This window comes from Hemitrygon akajei, chromosome 7 (genome assembly GCF_048418815.1).
Source record: "Hemitrygon akajei chromosome 7, sHemAka1.3, whole genome shotgun sequence".
NCBI lineage: Eukaryota > Metazoa > Chordata > Chondrichthyes > Myliobatiformes > Dasyatidae > Hemitrygon > Hemitrygon akajei.
This window is the reverse complement of record NC_133130.1, coordinates 179,350,593-179,372,277: the sequence shown is the minus strand read 5'-3', so window position 1 is coordinate 179,372,277 and position 21,685 is coordinate 179,350,593. Positions and strand designations below refer to the sequence as shown.

Below are 21,685 nucleotides of genomic sequence, written 5' to 3'. Positions count from 1 at the left end.
TTTAATTCGTTCAGGATGTAGACAGCTTTGGCCAAACAAAAATTATTTGTGCTTATCACTAGCAGTGTTAAATTTTACTATTTACTAAATAACTTCAAAAGAAATCTCAAAATCAACCACAAAATGTAATACATTACATGTGGGCTAGACTATGTGGGACAAGGTCTGACTGAAGAGAATGAATTAGGAAGATTTTAGAACTCAGGTTTCATAATTGTTTAATTTCATTTCAATTCATAAATGACCAGGTTTCACAGCTGCCCAGCCTTAAATTTGTGTTATCTGGGTTTCTGGTCTGCTGCCATAAAAAATAAAATATCCAATTCTAAGTTTTTTTTAAATCAACATATGCCCCAATCGTATTCAGAATGTGATCACCAACCAGGCATTTCACTATACTATACACATGGCTCCAAGTAGAAATGAGGGCTAGAAAATAAAAAATTATGATGGTGAACTGAAAACAGAGTGCAAACATTCAACTTTTTCCGCTCCCCTCTCCACATCTTTACTATACTATAGGTACTGATTGTTTCTATTAACTTTTCTGCATGAAGTCCAAATGATTAGCCTTCTTTATTTGTAAAACCAAGTGTCAGCATGTAACTGAATTGCAATGCCCTACTATTCAGATACACGTTCCGGGGAAAAGATAATAATAAGCAAAAAAGAAAATGAGGGAATCCCTCTTCCCATCCACATGCTGAGGTCAACTGGATTTCCTCATATTTTCCTGTCATGTGCCATTGTCTATTACACAATTGGAGAAGAGTATAAGATGGAAAAGAGAGTAGAGAGGAAAGTGAGATACTCTCTCCCTGTTGATTCTAGAATAAATTTTATTGATGCTTGTGGTCACCAGCCATTCCTATTTCATAATGGATAACACAGAATATGAATGCATCAGCAGCACTAGCTGGCAAGAAACAAAAATACATATCAAGGGAAGGCCTTTGCAACTATCTTACCTTTTTCATTTTTACTTGGTGCACTGAAAATGTTGTGGAGAATTCTATTACTTAGATTATTTGCTGTTAATTGGAATTAATACCAAGAAATAGTTGTTTCATTGAAGTAGAATATCTTCAAACATTCCTTTTGCTCATCTCAAAATGTACTATAAAGCCTCTCTTGAAGGTAACTAACTCTTCACTGGACTGAATGTTCCTATGATATGCTACATTGTCAGGAATAAATACTCACAAAAGCACTGGTATACTGGTTCAGGTCACCATTTATGGCCCTTGTGTAAGCTTCTTTTACAAAGTTTGGAGGCGAAAAGTCAGGAAATCCTTGTCCCAGGTTGACAACAGAATATTCAGCAGCAAGCTGAGTAAATTCTACCCTAAAAATGGTGGAAAATAAATGCACATCAGAAATTTTTTTAGTAATTTCCTCACCTCTCTCCCTGGACGTATGCAAAACGCCCTGCTATGGGGGAGGCAGAACAAGTAACTCACATCAAATATGCTTTACAATTGATAGCTAACAGTTCAAGAGTAGTCCTGGTAATCAAACCTCTTCCTTACACTGGGCAACAGGATTTCCTTTATTTGTGTTCCTCTAAAGGCAAATCGACCTAAAGGCAAACTGTCCACATGGGGGCACTCTAATTGTTCTTGGGAGATATGTTGCCAGTGACACATACTATTTTTTAAAACTTCACTTGAAAAAAATTAAACTCTAAAACTGTAAAAATACTGAAACAGGAATAAAATTACTATTAATTAAAAATGTTTTGAGGATTCTTGAGCCAGAGAGGATAACCTCACTCAACTGTACTTCCCCATAACTGTACTGATCCCACAAACAATGGACTCACTTTCAAGGACTCTTCATCTCATGTTCTGAATATTCATTGCTTACTTATATATTATTATAATTTCTTTATTTTTCTTTCTTTTTGTATTTGCACAGTTTGTTGTCTTTTGCATATTGGCTGTCCGCCCTGTTGGTGTGGTCTTTCATTGATTCCATTATGGTAATTGGATTTATTGAGTATGCCCAGAAGAAAATGAATCTCAGGGTTGTATATGATGACATATATGTACTCAGATAATAAACTTAATTCAAACTTTACGAATTTATTTTCTGACAATAGTAATATGTTTCCACATGGTACTTCATTCACTGAGATTCAAGATTGCTTATTGTCATTCCTCAGTACGTGAATATAAACGAGAACGAAATGATTGTGCAAAAAAAAACAAAATAAGCATAAAGAACATAAATAAAAACAAAAAAACAGAAATATAAAAATAAAAGCAATCCTACAAAGTACAACATACAAGAAAAAGTTATATACTATACATAGACTGATTGTACATGCATAAAGTGGCGCTGAGTGATGTATATGTAGTGGTGGTGTGGGTTAATGAATTGAAGTGTTGATCAGCCTGGCAGTTTGCAATTCAGGAGCAGGCAAGGTTTGTTGATGCCTATTTGTATTCAGGAAATCATTCCCATCAACTTACCAAACATTCTTGTCCAAACCTTCAATTCTCCGCGAATGTTTCTGTAAGGACATTGTTACCTGAATAAAGAAGAGACTAGATTTTATTTACAATAATCAAATAAGTCAGAATCATACAAATAGGATTTAATGTTGTGTCACTTAAAGGTTATACATTGTGTACAGCCATACACAAGTCTCTAGAAAAAAGCTCAGGCATCTTAATAAACCAAACATTCCATAAATTAAATAACTTGTTAATAGTGAGGAAGGCAAGCAAAATACAAGACTTTGATAAACATGTAACTTAAGTATTTCTATGTAAAAAACAAGGTAGTGCTTTTGGCTAAATAAGGCAACCCCTAAAATAATGGTCTAACTTGGATAAAGACACAAAAGATGCAGTTTAATAATTCTCTAAAAAAGCAACTTAAATAAAAATAATTTAACAAGCGCAAAATAACAGACATGCATTTCTAAAATTGTCGAATTCCACAACAGTGAAGATACAGTTGCAAGAAAAAGTTTCTGAGTCCTTTGCAATTATCTGGTTTTCTGCATTAATTATTGATTAAATGTGATCTGATCTTCATCTAAGTCACAATAATAGACAAACACAATCAGCTTACACTGATAACACACAATTGCACATCTCAACAATACTATGTATACTATTTAAACAATCACAGTCCAAGCTCAAATAAGTATGTGAACCTCTGGAGTTTTACAAAAGTGATTTGGAATCAGGTGTTCCAATTAATGAGAAGAGATTGCAGGTGTGGGATGCCTTGCCTGATTAAAAAAGGACACACAAAGTCAGGTTACTGACAAAGTCTGCTCTTTTTGAGAAAGATCTCTTTATGTGTATCATGTTTTGATCAAAACAACTTTCAAAGGACCTTAGAAGAAGAATTGTAGGGATGCATGAAGCTGGAAAAAGTTAAACAAGTATTTCTAAAGACCTTGGTGTTCATAAGAGAAATTGTCTACAAATGGAGGAAATTCAGTACTGTTGCTCCTCTCCCTTGGAGTGGGCATCTTGCAAAGATCACACCAAGAGCTCAACGTGCAATGCTGAAGGATATGAAAAGGAACCCAAGGGTAACAACAAAAAACCTGCAGAAATCTCTAGAACTTGTTAATGTATCTACTATAAGAAAAACACTGAACAAGAATAGTGTTCATGGAAGGACACCACTGCTGTCCAAAACAAACTGCAGCACTTTGCAGAATATTGGTAGCTCAGGTTGGCTATTTGGAAGTTTTGGTTGATCACCAAGCTTGGCAAACTGTTTGCAAACGTTTTGGCTCCAACTGAGAAGCCATCATCAGTGCTCAGTTGAGGGTGTTGTCTCCTCAGAATGCAGGCGTATGTACTCCAGAGTCCGAATGGATATTGATTAGACATTGTGATCTGGTGGCTGGTTCAAAACACTGAACAGTTTAACAGTAGAAGATTCTTAATTGGCTAGCCTCAAGGGAGGTCCGTTGGAAGTGCGTGCTTCACCATCCAGATGCCAAGATTACTGGTGATTCATTGATTGTTGACGTCGTCGTTTCTCCTTTCTCTGCAAGGGTTCACATACTGGATCTATTTCGATGTGTTCGTTGATGGATCCTTCTGTAGAGAACCATGCTTCGAGAAATTCTCGTTCTTGCCTGAGTCAAGACTCTGGCTGTCATCCAGTTGAAATGGTGTCCTTCTTCGTCTTCATGAGGTGATACCAGCAAGAGTGGGCTGTGCCTTCTGCTCACTAGCTAATGCTTGTGTAGCCTGGTCGATATGTTTCTTCCTGTTTGAGCAATGTAGTACTTTTTGCAGTCACTACATTGGATTTTGTAGATAACAATTTTTCTATCAGTCATATTTTATTGCACTTTGAGTTTTGACAGGCTATTCCTCAAAGTTGCAGCTGTGATGTTGTGTTGCTGAAGCAGTCTTGCTGCATATCTTAAGTTTGCAAAAGACCACAAGATGTTCCACAAGACTATGTTCTGTGGACAGATGAGACAAAAGTTGAACTTTTTGGCAAAAATGCATACCACTATGTTTGGAGGAAAAAGGGAACTGCACAGCTTACAGTCTTTGAGGGAACAACAATTCAAAATTGTATCAAGACATTTTACAGGAGAATGTCAGGGTAGTGGTCCATCACCTGAAGCTTAATAGAAGTTGGATGATGGAACAAGACAATGATCTGAACACAAGAATATACCAAATACAGAATGGTTTAAAAAGAAAAAAAATTGGGTTTCAAAATGGCCATGTTTGATTCCAGACCTTAATCCAATTAAGACGCTCTGACATGACCTGAAGAGAGCTGCTCATGTAAAGTATCCCAGAAATATTGATGAACCGAAAGAGTTTTGTATAGAGGAATGGTCTAAAATTCCTCCTTGCCTTTATGCAAGTCTGATCAGTAGCTACAGGAAACATTTGGTGGAGGTTATTGCTGCTAAAGGAGGTTCCACCAGTTATTAAATACAAGGGTTCACATACTTTTTCCAGCCTGGACAGTGAATGATTAAACAATATGTTCAATGAAGACATGAAAAGTACAATTGTTTATGTGTTATTAGTTTAGGCAGATTGTGTTTATCTATTATTGTGGCACAGATGAAGATCAGACCACATTTTAAGAGTAATTAATGCAGAAAAACAGGTAATTGCAAAAGGTTCACAAACTTTTTCTTGCAACTGTATCTGAAACCTTGGGTAAAATCACATTTGCAGAGCTATCCATAGTTCCAGTTTCCATATTACTAGAAGCCTGGATCTACTATAGACTATCTAAAATAAATTTTCAATTTTGCAACAGTAGTATAGAAGGAAGACTGGGATGGACTTAAGGATACTTCTTTAACAGGATTCATAAATATAACGTAGTTGTTAATAACTCCAAATGTCTATTGCAATAAAATAAATGAAAGAAACATTAAGTTAAATGGGATTAAGATGACAGGAAGCTTATATGGAATGTAATCATTGAGCTAAAGTTTCTTTAAAAATGTATGTGTTTATGTAATATTGATGTTGGCCGAATTTGTTTCCCATCCCCAAATCCCTTAACCAGTTCCCAAAGTCCTGCAATCATTTTTTTCACTCTAGTACTTATCCAGCTCCTTTCTGAGTGCTGCAACTGAATCTGCCTGAACTACAGCCTGGCAATGCGTGCCACATGCTAAATACACAACATGTAAATTTTTCCTCCTTATTTCAATTTCACACAGGTCTTTTGGTTTTTGATCTTTCCACCAAGGGAAGAGTTCTTTTCCATTCTTTTCTATTCTTCCTAAATATTTCGCAATTTTAAACAATTCAATAGGATACCTTTTTTTAGGCCAAAAACCCCAGATTATCCTGTCTACCTAAACCATCAGAATCTTCTGTCCATAGAATAATTCCAGTAAATCTCAATTGCATTCTCAAAGACTTACACTCTCTTTTTTAAAAATGTGGTGCCTACAGCTGAATAAAATATTTAAGTTGCAATTGAATATCTTATGAAGTTAATCATGTTTTTTCTCTTGTACTCTTTGCCCCCATTTACCAAATCCAATATTCTGGTGCTTTTTTTTTTAAGAACTTGCTTTCCCAACCTGCTATAATTTTCAATATTTTCTATGCATATGCCCCCAACTCCTTTGACTCCTATAGCCTTTTTACATTGCGCCCTCCAGATTAAGCTGTCTCTTTTCATCCTACCAGAATATAGCACGTTAAATTTCAGCTGCTGTGTGCACGTTCATTCCACCTGTCAATTTACATCTTCCTTATAATTTACAATACAACATGAAAATTAAAAAAGTCTCAACAAGCTTTAACTATCCTTAGTAAGTTTTCAATGTCTGAAAACTATCCCATTTTTATAATGCTTCTCTCACGCCCCCCCCCCTCCGATATTCCAAGGTACTTCACAGTTAATAAATTACTTTTAAGGATAACTCATTGACATATTTATATGAACAAACATGGAAACTAAGATGTGAATAAAATTTTCCACAAACAGCATGTAACAGTATCAATCGAAGGATTAATACTTCCTTTCTGAATTGGCAGACAAGATCTAATTTGAAATCCTGTAAAACTATGGGAGAGTTGCATTAAACCAAGTTTATGTTCTATGTTCAAGATATGTAGTGACCTGAACCAAATCTTTTGGTGTCATCTGCTGGTGTGCTACAATTAAATCCAGCCTACACATGATGGTTGCCAAAGGGATAAAACATTGAGTAAATAAGGGAAGCATTATGAAAGAAAGCATTGAAAAGAATGGATTGCAGGAAATGAAGGATAGATATCTAGACTGCTGAAGTTGAGATACAAGAAAAGGAATTCCCAACCTGGGAACACAGATCTTTTGCTTAATGGTATTGGTCGTTGGCATAAAAAAGGTTAGGAGCCCTCGTCTTAAAGCATTACCTACTTCAAATGCACAGCCAGTTGTTTCAATTTTGTGCCAACCTAAGCTTGCACAAATTGTCATGTACATATTTGTTATAATATTCCTGCTGTATAGTTTGGCATTGAGACATTTAACTTTAACTACCTGACCATTAATCTTGACCATCATGAACGGAGGGAACTTTCTCTGGATTTCCAAACATTCTTCTAAAATAACACCATAAACAAATTATCTGTAATTTTTTCCTGTGGGAGACAGCTCCAAACAAAAATGTCTGCCATATTTCCTTAACATTAGTCACTGCATTTATGCACAAAACAAGGAATGCTTCCTTCCTTTATTTCTTTAGAGAGCACAAAAGAGTAATTACACAAAGAGGTTTATTCACCTTCTGGTTATTTAAAATGTTGTTGATCAAAGGGTTATTTCTTTTGATCAATTGTGCCAGTCCTCTAAGCATATCTCCTATCTTCTGGGTAAATAGGAACCAGAAAGGTACTGCTACAATTCTTGGAGCCTTCTGATCATCATCTGTCAAAAATGAAAGTACAATATGCTAAGCAGCCTTATAATTATAGAAAATGTTTTAAAAACTGCTGATGCTGGAAATCACAAACACAGAAAATGCAGGAACCAGTCAGACAGCCTCTGTAGAAAGAGAAGCAGTTAATGTATCAGGCCAGAAATCTTTCATTAGAAAAAAAACCAAGTTGGTCTTGGTCACCTGGCGGTCACAAGCAGGGACCGAGGACTGCAGCACTAATGGTGAGAACCACAAAGGCATGGTCAAGGGAAGAGGAGAAACACAGGACTGCTTTGAATCGGTAGACTCAACAATATTCAGAAATTCATCTGAATAATAATCTTCGTCACTGGTTTCATCAAGACCTGTGTGGATGAGTGTGTGCCTTTGAGAACATACAGTCCATACCCAAACCAAAAGCCATGAATAAACCAGGAGACTCGCAGTCTGCTGAGGGCTAGATTGATGGCAATCAAGACCAGTGATTCAGAACTATACAAGAAGTCCAGGTACACCCTACGGAAGGCTATTTTAAGAGCAAAAACACAAATTTGATTCAAGTTAGAGACAGAATTGGATGCATGTCAGCTCTGACAGGGTTTGCAGGCGATGACTTCCTACAAGGCAAAATCTATCATCATGAATGGTTGTGATCCCTCCCTCCCTGATGAGCTCAACACATTTAATGCACACTTTGAAAAGGAGAAAAGAACTACACTTGTGCAAATCCCTGCATTATCTGGTGACCCTGTGATCTCTGTCTTGGAAGCCAACGTCAGAACATTTTTCAAAAGGGTGAACCTTGGCAAGGTGTCAGACCCCAATGGTGAATCTGGCACTGAAAACTTGTGCCAACTAATTGGCAGGAGTGTTTAAGAACATTTTCAATCACTCACTACTCAATAGCTCCCACCTGCTTCAAAAGCATAACAATCACACCAGTACCCAAGAAGAGCAGGGTGAGCTGCCTCAAAAACTATCACCCATTTGCACTCACATTTATTGTGATGAAGTGCTTTAAGAAGTTTGTCATGGCCAGAATCAAATCCCACCTAAGCAAGGACCTGGAACTGTTGCAATTTGCCTATCACTACAATTCGTCTTCAGCGGATGCAATCTCACTGACTTAGCCTTGGATCACCTGGACAATAATAATAACTTTGACAGGCTGCTGTTTATTGATAACAGCTCAATGTACAATACCATCGTACCCTCAATAATAATCCACAAGCTCCAAAACACAGGCCTCTCTACCTCCCTCTGCAACCAGATCGTCAACTTCCTCATCAGGAGACACATTAAGTGCAGAAGTAACATCCCCTCCTCACTGACAATCAACACCTGCACATTCAATAGGTGCTTAGCCCACTGCTCTACTCTGTCTATACCCTTGACCGTATGACTAGACACAACTCAAACACCAGCTATTAATTTGCTGATGCCACAACTATAGTTGGCAGAAGTTCAGATGGTGATGAGGTAGTGTACAGGAGTCAGGTAGATTGGCTGGCTGAGTGGTGTCACAGTAACAACATCAGTGAGACCAAGGAATTGATTGGAGGCATGGAATCCAAGGAGACCTTGCTTCGTTTATCCAGAATTGGCTTGCCTACAGAAGGCAAAGGGTGGTTGTAGAAGGTCCGTATTATGCATGGAGGTCAGTGACCAGTAGTGTTCCGCAGGGATCTGTTCTAGGACCCCTCATTTTTGTGACTTTCATAAATTACCTGGATGAAGAAACAGAAGGGTGGGTTGGTAGTTTGCTGATGACACAAAGGCTGGAGGTGTTGTGGATAATATGGAGGGTTGTCAGAGGTTACAGTGGGACATCAGCAAAACTGGGCTGAGAAGTGGCAAATGGAGTTCAACTCAGATAAGTGTGAAGTGGTTCCTTTTGGGAGGTCAAATTTTAAGGCAGAATATTAATGGTAAGACTCTTGGCAGTGTGGAGAATCAGAGAGATCTTGGGGTCCATGTCCATGGGACACTCAAAACTGCTGCGCAGGCGGACAGTGTTGTTAAGAAGGTGTATGGTGTGTTGGCATACATCAATCATGGGACTGAGTTCATGAGCCGTGAGGTAATGTTACATTCATAGAAGACCTTGGTCAGACCCTACTTAGAGTACTGTGTTCAGTTTTGGTCACCTTACTATAGGGAGGATGTGGATACTATAAAGAGAACACAGTGGAGATTTACAAGGATGTTGCCCGGATTGGAGAGCATGCCTTATGAGAATAGGTTGAGCGAACTTAGCCTTTTCTCCTTGGAGCAACAGAGGCTGAGGTGACCTGATAGAGGTGTATATGATGAGAAGCATTGATCATGTGGATTTTTCCCACGACTGAAATGGCTAACATAAGGGAGCATAGTTTTAAGGTGCTTGGAAGTAGGTACAGAAAGTGGTGGGTGCGCGGAATGCACTGCCAGTGACGGTGGTGGAGGCAAATACATTAGAGTCTTTTAAGAGACTCTTAGGTACATGGAGCTTAGAAAAATAGAGGGTTATGTGGTAGGGAAATTCTAGTTTTTAAAGTAGGTTACATGACGACACAACATTGTGGGCTGAAGGGTCTGTAATGTGCTTTAGATTTCTATGTTCTATGATTGCGAGCTTCAGGAAGAGGAATTTGAGGGAACATATACCAGTCTCTTCAAATGATCAGCAATGGAAGGGGTGAGCAGTTTCAATTCCTGAGTGGCAACATCTCTGAAGAACTATCCTGGGCCCAACATATTGATGAAATTTCAAAGGAGGAGTGGCAGTGGCTATATTTCATTAGATGTTCGAGAAGATTTGGTATGTCATCAAAGACTCTATCAAACGTCTACAGATATAGCATGGAGAGCATTTTAACTACTGTATCACCATCTGGTATGGTTGAGGTCACTGAACAGGATTGGAAAAAGCTGCAGAAAGTTGCAAATTCAGCTGTCTCCATCATGGGCATCAGCCTCCCCAGGATCAAGGGCATCTTCAAAAGGCGATGCCTCAAAAAGGCTGTATCCAGCATTAAGGGCCCCCGACACCCGGGACATGCTTCTTACTGCCATCATCAAGAAGGAAGCACAGGAGCCTAAAGACACACACTCAACATTTCAGAAACACTTCTTCCCCTCTGCTATCAAATTTCTGAATGGCCAATGAATTCATGTACACTACCTCACCTTTTCTTTTGCTCTCTTTTAGTTTTTTCATGCATTGTATTGTACGGCTGCCAATGATATTAAACATAGTTCTGATTCTAGGTTGCAGAGGAGATAGAATAAATGAAATTTCTCTGTAAGGGCAGTTAAGATTTGTTTTTGTAACATGTTGTTAATGCAGTAATCTCATATGGCCTGATCCTTATGGACTAAGTGCACATACTCTGTAAAGCAATCACCAAATCTGCATTTGGACTCACCATTGCAGTGGATGCCTCATTATGAACACCAAATACAGCACAATAGACTGCAAGAAATTACTGCTTTACTTCGAATTTGTCTGGCAACCCAGGCCTGTACCAGAAAACCAGGTATGATTTGCAGAGGGCTATTTCAAGGGCAAAGAGACAATTTCAAATGAAGTTGGAGGTGACATTGGATACATGGCAACTCTGGCAGGATCTGCAAGAGATTACTTCCTACAAAGTGAAACTCAATAGCATGAATGGCAGCGATGCTTCACCAGATGAACTCAACACCTTCTATGCACGCTTTGAAAGGGAGAACACAACGACAACTGTGAAGATCCCTGCTGCACCTGATGACCCTGTGATCTCTGTCTCTGAGGCCAATGTTAGACTGTCTTTAAAGAGAGTAAACCCTTTCAAGGCAGAAGGTCCCGATGGAGTACCTGGTGAGGCTCTGAAAACCTGTGCCAACCAACTAGGAGTATTCAAGGACATTTTCAACCTCTCACTGCTATAGGTGGAAGTTTCCACTTGTTTCAAAAAGGCAACAATTATACCAGTGCCTAAGAAGAATAATGTGGGCTGCCTTATTGACTATTTCCTGGTAGCACTCACATCAACAGTGATGAAATGCTTTGAGAGGTTGGTCATGACTAGACTGAACTCCTGCCTAAGCAAGGGCCTGGACCTATTGCACATTGCCTATCATCACAATAGGTCAATGGCAGACACAATCTCAATGGCTCTTCACATGGCCTTAGACCACCTGGACAACACAAATACCTATTCTGTCCATTAACTATAAGTTGCAAAACCTGGGCCTCTGTCCCTCCCTGTGCAATTGGATCTTCAACTTCCTAACCAGAAGACTACAATCTGTGCGGATTGATGACAACATATCATCCTTGCTGACGATCAACACTGGTGCACCTCAGGGGTGTGTGCTTAGCCCACTGTTCTACTCTCTATATACACGACTTTGTGGCTAGGCATAGCTCAAATACCATCTATAAATTTGTTGATGATACAAATGTTGTTGGTAGAATCTCAGGTGGTGACAAGAGGGCATACAGGAGTGAGATATGCCAACTAGTTGAGTGGTGCCACAGCAACAACCTAGTACTCAATGTCAGTAAGATGAAAAAGCTGACTGTGGACTTCAGGAAGGGCAAGACAAAGGAACATATACCAATCCTCATAGAGGGATCACAACTGGAGACAGTGAGCAGCTTTAAGTTCCTGGGTGTCAAAATCTCTGAGGATCTAACCTAGCCCCAACATATTGATGTAGTTATAAAGAAGGTAAGACAGCTATACTTTATTAGGACTTTGAAGAGATTTGGTGTGTCAACAAATACACTGAGAAACTTCTATAGTTGTACTGTGGAGAGCATTCTGACAGGTTGCAACACTGTCTGGTATGGAGGGGCTACTGCACAGGACCGAAAGAAGCTGCAGAAGGTTGTAAATCTAGTCAGCTCTATCTTGGGTACTAGCCTACAAAGTACCTCGGACATCTTCAGTGTGCAGTGTCTCAGAAAAGCAGCGTCCGTTACTAAGGGCCTCTAGCACCCAGGACGTGCCCTTTTCTCACTGTTACCATCCATCAGGGAGGTACAGAAGCCTGAAGGCACACACTCAGCAATTCAGGAACAACTTCTTCCCCTCTGCCATCCGATTCCTAAATGCACATTGAATCTTTGGACATTACCTCACTTCTATTTTAATATACAGTATTTCTGTTTTGCACGAATTTAAATCTATTCAATATACGTAATACATTTACTTATTATTTTATTTTATTATTATTTTTCTCTGCTAGATTATGTATTGCATTGAACTGCTGCTGCTGCTGCTGCTAAGTTAACAAATTTCACGTCCGTATGTTCTTACCTGTCGCGCTAATTTATTTTTGTATAATCCACCCTACCAGTAAAGTTAAAAAGGAGTGCATCTCAAGGACAACTCAACTGCCACTTTCTGCGAAGTGTCAGGACTCGGGTCACAATCAACACACCATAAACATATTTCAGGCTAGTGGAACATGTCAGTTTGATTTAAAAATACTAACTTCGCTCATCCAGCCGATTGTTGCTGCCCGACTTAATGAGTATGCCCCAGTTGGTAGTTTGTTTTCAGTTTCAGATTTCTAACATGCGCAGTGTTCTACCCAGGGAAATCGCGGATGAGAAAAGAAACACATACTATTTCCCCTGCCCTTTCTTGTTGAGAGACAAAGTGTGGTTTCAGCACTGTCTTTCCAAAATAAATCGTGCGCCAATTTTAAATAAAACTGCATAAGAATTGGAGCAATAAACCACACACAGCTCACAATGCAAGTTAAATGCGTCCGAGCCTCGACAGATTTTACTGACTATACCCGTTCCCTGACTCTCGACGACTCCTACACACTGTTTCCAGTACCCTGAGTGTATTTCACAATCCCCTAACACTTACTGACACAAGGGTTTCTCGGCTTTGGGTATAAACGCCAGGCTCCGCCCGTTGTTAAGGCTTCTGTTTGGTACTGGCGCTCGGCAGCTCGGCGGAAACCGCAATGTGACGCCTCTTCGGGGCGGACCTGCCGCTTCGCCGGTTCCCTCCGGTACGCCGAACCGACCAAGGAGGAACAATGGCATCCACCGTTTATCTTAGCCAACATTAGAACATCTTATGTGAGTTCTTTTGAAAAATTACTTTTCATATCCTTATCACTTATTTATTTCTCTTGTTTTAAACGTGGGCCTTAAAATGCTAATTTCCGACAGGGAGACGTTACGCCTCTTCCGGCTGACGCCCGGAGCCACTTCCGGCGGGGTGGGGGAATGTTTTTGTTCGGGGGGGAAAAGATTCCCACTCGAATTAACCTAAGGAGCTGACAGGAAGGGAAGCCCCGGACCGTCCGGGAAGGGGGAGGAAGGAGTGCTCGCGAGGTGAGCTGTTATACCCTCTTGTGTTAGAGCCAGTGCACTGGGCGGCTGGCTGGCTGGCATCCATTGAGGTGTTTCACCTCGCACCTTGGCTGGGGCACTGGGGAATTAGGATGGGGTGGGAATGGCTGGGAGATCAGGCATTAGGGAATGGGGGTGGGAATAGTTGGCAGATCACGCACTGGGGAATGGGGGATGGCAATAGCTGGCAGATCAGACATTGAGGAGATGGGATTGGGAATAGTTAGCAGATTGGACACTGAGGAAATGAGGATGGAATGGTACTGACATAATGGAGATGGGAATTGCTGGCAGACCATGCATGAGGAAGTGGGGATAGGAATGGCTGGCAGACCAGGCACTGAAGAATGGGATGGGACTGGCTGGGAGGTCATGTACTGAGGAAATAGAGATGGCTGTCAGTTTGGGCTCGGTGTGGGAATGGCAGACAATCTGGACTCTTACTGGTGGAATTGGGAATGGCTGGCAGCCTGGGCTCTGGGGAATAGAATGACTGAGTTGGCCTCTGGAATGAGCAAGGCAGCAGTCTGGCCTATCAAGGGATGGGAATAGAATGACAGCTCATTTCCTGATGGGGAAAGGAGCAAGTACCAACACATGGTATGACTCTTCTGGGAAATAATGTGCCAGTGATCAAATGGAACACTTAATTGTCATGAGCCAGCAACTGAAACTTTTCATGAGTTAACTAAAGATGATACTGTTCACCTCCTTTGGAGAGGAACAATGCTTATTTTGTGAAGTGTTGGCTGTAAATTGGATATGTGGTGTTGATGATAATTGGGAGACTTGGATCTGCTAGATGATTCTGGTAACTGGAATCTAGTTTCTGTGTGGAGCTGTTATTTTGAGATTTTGTTGATTCTACTATGTGAAATAGTTCACCTTTGTTGAGTTATAGTTGGATTATGTTAGTCAAATGATCATATTTCCATTGTAACTAAGTAATCTGATTTTATTGTGTACAGAATTTGTAAAGTTTACAGTCTAGTAGAAAAGCACTAATGCATTGACTCAGTCAAAAATAGTGTCCTTTGTGCTCTACTCTCTGCCTGTGATTCTTGGGTTTATCGCTGCTCGCTGCAACTGTTTCTGTTAAGTATCATAAACTTATTTAAAAAACTTGAAGTAGGAATAGAAACAAACTCTTTGGTGTACAGAGTCTGGTGCAGGCCGTTTACTCTAATCCTACATTATTGAAACCTATCAAATAGGCCTTGATAGAGTGGATGTGAAGAGTGTGTTTCCTATGATGGGAGTGTCTAAGACCAAAGGACCCGGCCTCAGAATAGATGGGGGCCCTCTTAGTACGTAGATGAGGAGGAATTTGTTTAGCCAGAGGGTGGTGAATCTGGAATTCTTTGCAATAGACAACTGTGAAGGCTAAGGTTGATAGATTCTTGTTTGGTCAGGGCATGACGGAATATGGGGAGAAAGTGGAAGATTGAGTCTGAGAGGAAATTTGGATCAGCCATAATGAAATGGCGGAGTAGACTCAATAGGCCATATGGCCTAATTCTGCTCCTATATATTATGGTCTTATTAATCTCATCTAAAAAACTTTTCTCCACATCCTCATCCACTCACTCCCCCTAACGATAGGCAGGCTTCTTGCCACTCTTTGATGTACATCAGTGGATGTATTTATGGGCTACCTGAATTCAACATCAACTTGAACTGTGATTGCTGCCCACGGTTAATAACTCTTCAAGTTAATTCTAGTTCAATAATGAAGCTATTCTGTACTGATACAATTTACTTCTTCATGTAGATGTTGATGAGTTAGATTGTGGCCATAGCCATGGACATTAGGGTATTCTGTGCAGCAGGTATCCATCACCATGTTGACTGGATTTGTCACCATTAAGATAAAGAACTAGTGGCACAGGTTCACAAGACGAGCAGAAGCTGGGCTCCAGTCAATATACTAGTGACTATGGGATGAGTCTGAGTCACTGACATGTGAGCTGATAGGAGTTTCAGCTGTGAAAAGTAAATTTACTTGGAATTCATTCTTGGGAATCCTTCTGTTGTAACACGAGTTACTCTGCCTTCAAACATTTTGATAATTAGTCCTTTTGTCAGAAACTCAATGTGATATCCTCGAGGGAAAATTAAATACAGCCCATGTCTTACAGTTTTACTTTTACTTGAAAGCAGTAAAGTCCTTTACAAATTAATACCTAATCTGAAAAGGGTAAGTTAATTTTTCATACTTATGTTGCATTAAAACCTTGCAGTAAGAGTCATTGAAAACTCGCTGTTTCCTATCTGCCATATAGCTTATTCCTGAATTGAAATGCTGATGATTTTTTTTCATCTAGTGTTTGATTTAGAGCATAGTTTCTGCAGCATATTTGAATGGTAATGCATTGGTTTAAAACAAGATATATAAATAGAGGGAGGAGAAACTAAAGGTTGAATAATATTTCTGTTTTTTGTAAATCGAATTAGCAGTTATGAGAAAACTTTTTGTTTTGAATATCCCTTGTGTATCTACCATGATTGTGAATAAATAACAAAAGATAATTTTCTAGGGTAGCAAAACAGTCAAATAAGTGACTTGGACTTTTACACTAAAAAAAAAGTTGACATACAATAAGAGTGAAAAATGGCAGCTCCACCTTCGGAAAACTGTCTGGACTGCCCTTCAGAGTTTGTTCAAGGAAATTTTGAGGGATGATGAAGTCACGTTGGTTATAAGTCTATTCATAGTTGCAACAACTTGTGACAAATGATGAGTCTTGACTTGATTTTCATTCTTTTTGTATGTTGGAATGAATTTGCTAAATAAAATGAACAAGGGTTTGGCATTTTTTTCATGACCACAACTGATCAGTACATTTTTATAAAGTATTTTTAAACCTACCTAGAATTTCCACTTCAGTGTGTCAACAGAGATCTTGAATGTTGCAGTATTGGTTTTATGCAATGAGTTCAAGGCAAGGTTCGTGGAGAGAGTTTAAAATGTCCCTGTTTTAAGTGGAAAAGCCATGTCCAGCTGTGCACTGAGGTTAGGATACTAAAGAAAACATGGAGATTAGAGCCGACTGACTGTCTGATATGAAAGGAAATTCCATTGAAAGCTTCTCATCAGTTACTTGACTCTTCCTATCAAACTATATCTCATTGCCAAGATTTGTGTTTGTAATTGTTCTGTTGACTTGAACTTAATAACAAAACATTAAGAGTCAAGGTCCAGTACAACATTTGAGCACCTACCCACCCTTTTCTTTCTCATTGTTTAGAAATTTTAATAAATTTAGCACTGCAGTTTTGTTTTAAGCTTGTCTTGCTCTTTGGTTAAATATATCTTTTTTTAACAATGGCTTAGCACTTGTAAGGCTTTTTGTGTAATGAGGAGTGATGGTTAATTTGTATTCTTTGTTTTCCATGGAATGATCAACCACTCAGCTAAAATATCCGTGAGCTGAAAGCTTTTCTTTAGCTATTTAACACAAAAGTAATGGGTGCTACAAGGGTGGTGATGAAATGGTAACAGTTAACACTTAAAATGTTGGAGGAACTTAGCAGGCCAGGCAGCATCTATGGAAAAGAGTAAGCAGTCGACGTTCTAGGTCAAGACCCTTCTTCAGGATTGGGTCGCGGCTTGAAACGTTGACTCTTTTCCATAGATGCTGCCTGGCCTGCTGAATTCCTCCAGCGTTTTGTGTGTGTTGCTTTGGATTTCCAGCATCTGCAGATTTTCTTGTACCAGTTCACACTTGTAGTTCCCAATACAGATGAGACCCATTTTCAGCTGTTTCTTTCTGCTGGATGACAATTTTCCTGATAATGGAGTATATCTCAAAGAGATTTGGCCTGAATATGATTTAAAGGAAAGAAGCTCTGGAGAGGTGCTCACCAGGTTGTTGAACATAATGAAAGAATGCTTGTGAAAGGAGAAGAGAGATGAAGGAAAGGAGAAGAACAAAAATAATTTATTAAATCATGAAAGCCGTTGTATAGATGATACAGGTTGAAAAAATTATGAATATTTTGATATCTTTTTTTTAATAAAATGGACTATAGAATCACAGCTCAGAAAAGGCCCATCAACTAATTATGTGCATGCCAACTATGAAATACCTTTCTATACTAAACTCATTTAGCAGCACACTGTTAATAGCTTTCTATGCTGGGTGATTTAAGTACTCCACCAGATCAAAGTTCAAAGTAAAGTTTATTATCAGAGTACATACATGTCACCACATACAACCCTGAGATTCTTTTTCCTGCGGGCATACTTAGCAAATCTATGGAACAGTAACTGAAAACAGGATCAATCAATAGCAATCTATGTGAATGCAAATATAAATAAACAGCAATAAATAAGGGAGCATGAAATTTTGAGTCCTTAAAGTGAGATCATTGGTTGTGGGAACACCAGAAGTAGAATGAGTGTAGTTTCCCCTATTGTTCCAGAGCCTGATGGTTGAGGGGTAGGAACTGTTCTTGAACCTGGTGGCGCGAGTCCTAAGGGACCTGTATCTTCTATCTGATGGTAGCAGTAAAAAAAAAAGCAAGGCCTGAGTGGTGGGGATCTTTGATGATAGATGCTATTTTTTCTGCAGCAACGTTTCATGTAGAAACATAGAAAACCTACAGCACAATGCAGGCCCTTCGGCCCACAAAGTTGTGCCAAACATGTCCCTATCTTTGGAACTACCTAAGCTTTACCCATAGCCCTCTATTTTTCTAAGCTCCATGTAGCCATCCAGGAGACTCTTGAAAGACCCTATTGTTTCCGCCACCGCCGCCGCCAGCCACCCATTTCACGCACTCACCACTCTCTGCGTAAAAAAAAAAACACAACTTACCCCTGACATCTCCTCTGTACCTACTTCCAAGCACCTTAAATCTATGCCCTCTTGAGCTAGCCATTTCAGCCCTGGGGAAAAGCCTCTGACTATCCACACGATCAATGCCTCTTTCACTAATTTGAACACCTCTATCAGGTCACCTCTCATCCTCCGTCGCTCCAAGAAGAAAAGGCCGAGTTCACACAACCTATTCTCATAGGGCATGCTCCCCAATCCAGACAATGTCCTTGTAAATCTCCTCTGCACCCTTTCTATGGTATCCATGTCCTTCCTGTAGTGAGGCGACCAGAATTAAGCACAGTACTCCACAAGTGGGGTCTGACCAGGGTCCGATATAGCTGTAACATTACCTCTCGGCTCTTAAGCTCAAGCCCACGTTTAATGAAGGCCAAAGCACCTTCTTGACCACAAAGTCAACCTGAGCAGCAGCTTTGAGTGTCCTATGGACTCGGACCCCAAGATCCCTCTGATCCTCCATACTGCCAAGAGTCTTACCATTAATCTTATGTTCTACCGTCATATTTGACCTACCAAAATGAACCACCATGTAATGTGCTCAATGGTGGGAGGGCTTTACCCATGATGTACTGGGATGAATTAACCTTTTGTAGAATTTTCCATTCAAAGGCATTGGTGTTCCCATACCAGGCCATAATACAGCCAGTCAGCACACTTTCCACCACACGTCTATCGAAGTTTTCAAAGGATTTTGGTGACATGCAGGATCTCTGCAGATTCCTACAGAAGTAGAGGTGCTATTATGTTTTCATTGCAATTATATTTATATGATGGGTCCAAGACAGGTCCTCTGATTTAGTGATACTCAGGAATTTAAAGTTACTGACCCTCTCCACCTCTGATGATTACTGGCTAATGGACCTATGATTTCCCTCTCCTTAAGTCTACAATCAGTTTCTTGGTCTTTATTCAAATATTGTGAGAATAGCTGCCTTAACCACAACTCCCTTAGCTTCAGCATAGCTATGGAAAGGGATAACATCAGACGAAATGGTAAAGTGCTTAACTGGGGAAGGGCTAACTTTGAAGGGATGCGGCAGGAACTAGCGAGAGTAAATTGGAAACAGATGTTCAAAGGGGAAAGCACAGAAGTAATGTGGGAGAAGTTCAGGGACCAATTGAGCTGGGTTCAGGATAGGTTTGTCTTTGGCTCAAGAGTCTTCGGCGAGGAGGCTGAGGGAAGAGACTATGCCAGGCACAATTGGAGAGGGTGAAGACATGACCGCTAAGCTGATTCAGTGTGCTACGTGCATGATGTGGGAGGTCAGGGACACTGATGGTGCCCCCGGCTGCTATAGCTGTGGAAAGTGTGTCCAGATTCAGCTTCTGAAGGAGCATGTTGCAGCACTGAAGAAAGAACTGGAGGACCTCAAGTTTATCCGTGAAAACGAGAGTTTTCTGGACAGGACCTACAGTGAGGTCGTTACACTGAGGATACCGGAAGAGAGAAAGGGGGTGACGATGAGGAAGGAAAGGATGCTTGAAGTACAGGTGACACCAGGGGATGTACCTCTCGCAAACAGGTTCACCCTCTTGGAAGCTGTCAGGACAGAAGATACTGCCAGTCTGAGAGGCGGACAGGTCTGCGAGCCGAAAATTGGTGCAGAAGCAGAGCTGAGGAGTCAGACATCAGGAAGAGCCGTGGTAGTAGGGGACTCCATAGTAAGAGGTACGGAAAGGGGTTTCTGTAGCAACAGGCGAGATTTAAGGATGGTGTGTTGCCTCCCTGGTGCTAGGATCCAGGACATCACGGACCGATTGCAGGGAATCCTCAAGGGTGAAGGTGAACAGCCGGAAGTGGTAGTGCATGTTGGCACAAATGACATCGGGAAGAAGAGAAAGGACATTCTGCAGCGGGACTTAAAAGAACTCGGAAGAAGGCTGAAAAGCAGGACTTCCAGGGTGGTTATCTCTGGTTTGCTTCCAGTTCCTCATGCTGGAGAGGGCAGGAACAGGGAGATAATGGATCTGAATGTGTGGCTGAGGAACTGGTGCAGGAAGCAAGGATTTACATTCTTGGACCACTGGGATCTGTTTTGGGGTAGGGATGAATTGTACAAAAGGGACGGGTTGCACCTTAATAGACGGGGGACCAGCATTCTGGCAGACAGGTTTGCCACTGCAACACGGATGTGTTTAAACTAAGTAGTGGGGGGGGAGGGGATGAACTGGAAATATAAGGATGGAGTTAAAGGGAAAGGGAAAATAAGAAACGTTAAAAAGGACAACAGAATCAATGGAGTAGAAAGCTCAAGAAGAGATCATACAGTATGGCCAAGTGAAATAGGAATTGATATGAAAGGAGAGGGGAGTAACAAATTAAAAGTATTATATATGAATGCACGAAGTAGAAGGAATAATGTAGATGAGCTTGAGACTCAGTTGGAAATTGGCAAGTACGATGTTGTGGGAATAACAGAGACATGGCTTCAAGTGGACAGGGCCTGGGAAATGAATATTCAAGGATATACATCTTATCGAAAGGACAGACTGACTGGAAGAGGGGGTGGGGTGGCTCTGTTGGTGAGGAATGATATTCAGTCCCTTGCGAGGGGGGGACATAGAATCAGGGGATGTAGAGTCAGTATGGATAGAACTGAGAAATTCTAAGGGTAGAAAGACCCTAATGGGAGTTATCTACAGGCCCCCAAACAGCAGTCTGGATGTAGGGTGTAAGTTGAATGAAGAGTTAAAATTGGCATGTTGCAAAGGTAATGATACAGTTGTCATGGGGGATTTCAACATGTAGGTAGACTGGGAGAATCAGAATGGTACTGGACCCCAAGAAAAGGAGTTTGTGGAGTGCCTCCGAGATGGATTCTTAGAACAGCTGGTACTGGAGCCTACCAGGGAGAAGGCAATTCTAGATTTAGTTTTGTGCAATGAACCGGATTTGATCAGGGACCTCGAGGTAAAGGAACCATTAGGAGGTAGTGACTATAATATGATATGTTTTAACCTACAATTTGAGAAGGAGAAAGGAAAATCAGATGTGTCAGTATTACAGTTGAACAAAGGGAACTATGGAGCTATGAGGGAGAAGCTGGCCAAAGTTCAATGGAACAATACCCTAGCAGGGAAGATAGTGGAACAACAATGGCAAGTATTTATGGGAAT

At 40.5% G+C, this 21,685-nt stretch overlaps 2 protein-coding genes across 13 annotated transcripts in view; one reads left to right on the top strand and one right to left on the bottom strand.

Moving 5' to 3' along the window:
- The window catches only part of LOC140731232 (kynurenine--oxoglutarate transaminase 1-like), a 156,845-nt gene that overhangs the window by 46,386 nt on the left and 88,774 nt on the right, over positions 1 to 21,685 (bottom strand). For 4 of the 9 annotated variants that reach the window (XM_073052746.1, XM_073052743.1, XM_073052744.1 and 1 more), the window contains exons 2-4: positions 7,247 to 7,389; positions 2,475 to 2,533; positions 1,204 to 1,345 (exon numbers count right to left, since the gene is read on the bottom strand). In XM_073052746.1, the coding sequence (XP_072908847.1) occupies positions 1,204 to 1,345; positions 2,475 to 2,533; positions 7,247 to 7,318 (273 nt within the window). In that variant the 5' untranslated portion in view covers positions 7,319 to 7,389. Of the gene's footprint in view, positions 1 to 1,203; positions 1,346 to 2,474; positions 2,534 to 7,246; positions 7,390 to 13,233; positions 13,505 to 21,685 lie in introns of those variants that run through there. The other 5 variants (XM_073052749.1, XM_073052748.1, XM_073052741.1 and 2 more) reach the window with 4 other exon arrangements.
- The window catches only part of LOC140731229 (volume-regulated anion channel subunit LRRC8A), a 56,691-nt gene continuing 48,378 nt past the window's right edge, over positions 13,373 to 21,685 (top strand). Inside the window, exon 1 of one of the 4 annotated variants that reach the window (XM_073052735.1) lies at positions 13,373 to 13,451. Coding sequence is in view for 1 of the 4 variants with exons in the window: in XM_073052733.1 (XP_072908834.1) it covers positions 13,450 to 13,451 (2 nt within the window). In the remaining 3 variants the exon portion in view is untranslated. Of the gene's footprint in view, positions 13,452 to 13,578; positions 13,710 to 21,685 lie in introns of those variants that run through there. The other 3 variants (XM_073052733.1, XM_073052734.1, XM_073052736.1) reach the window with 3 other exon arrangements.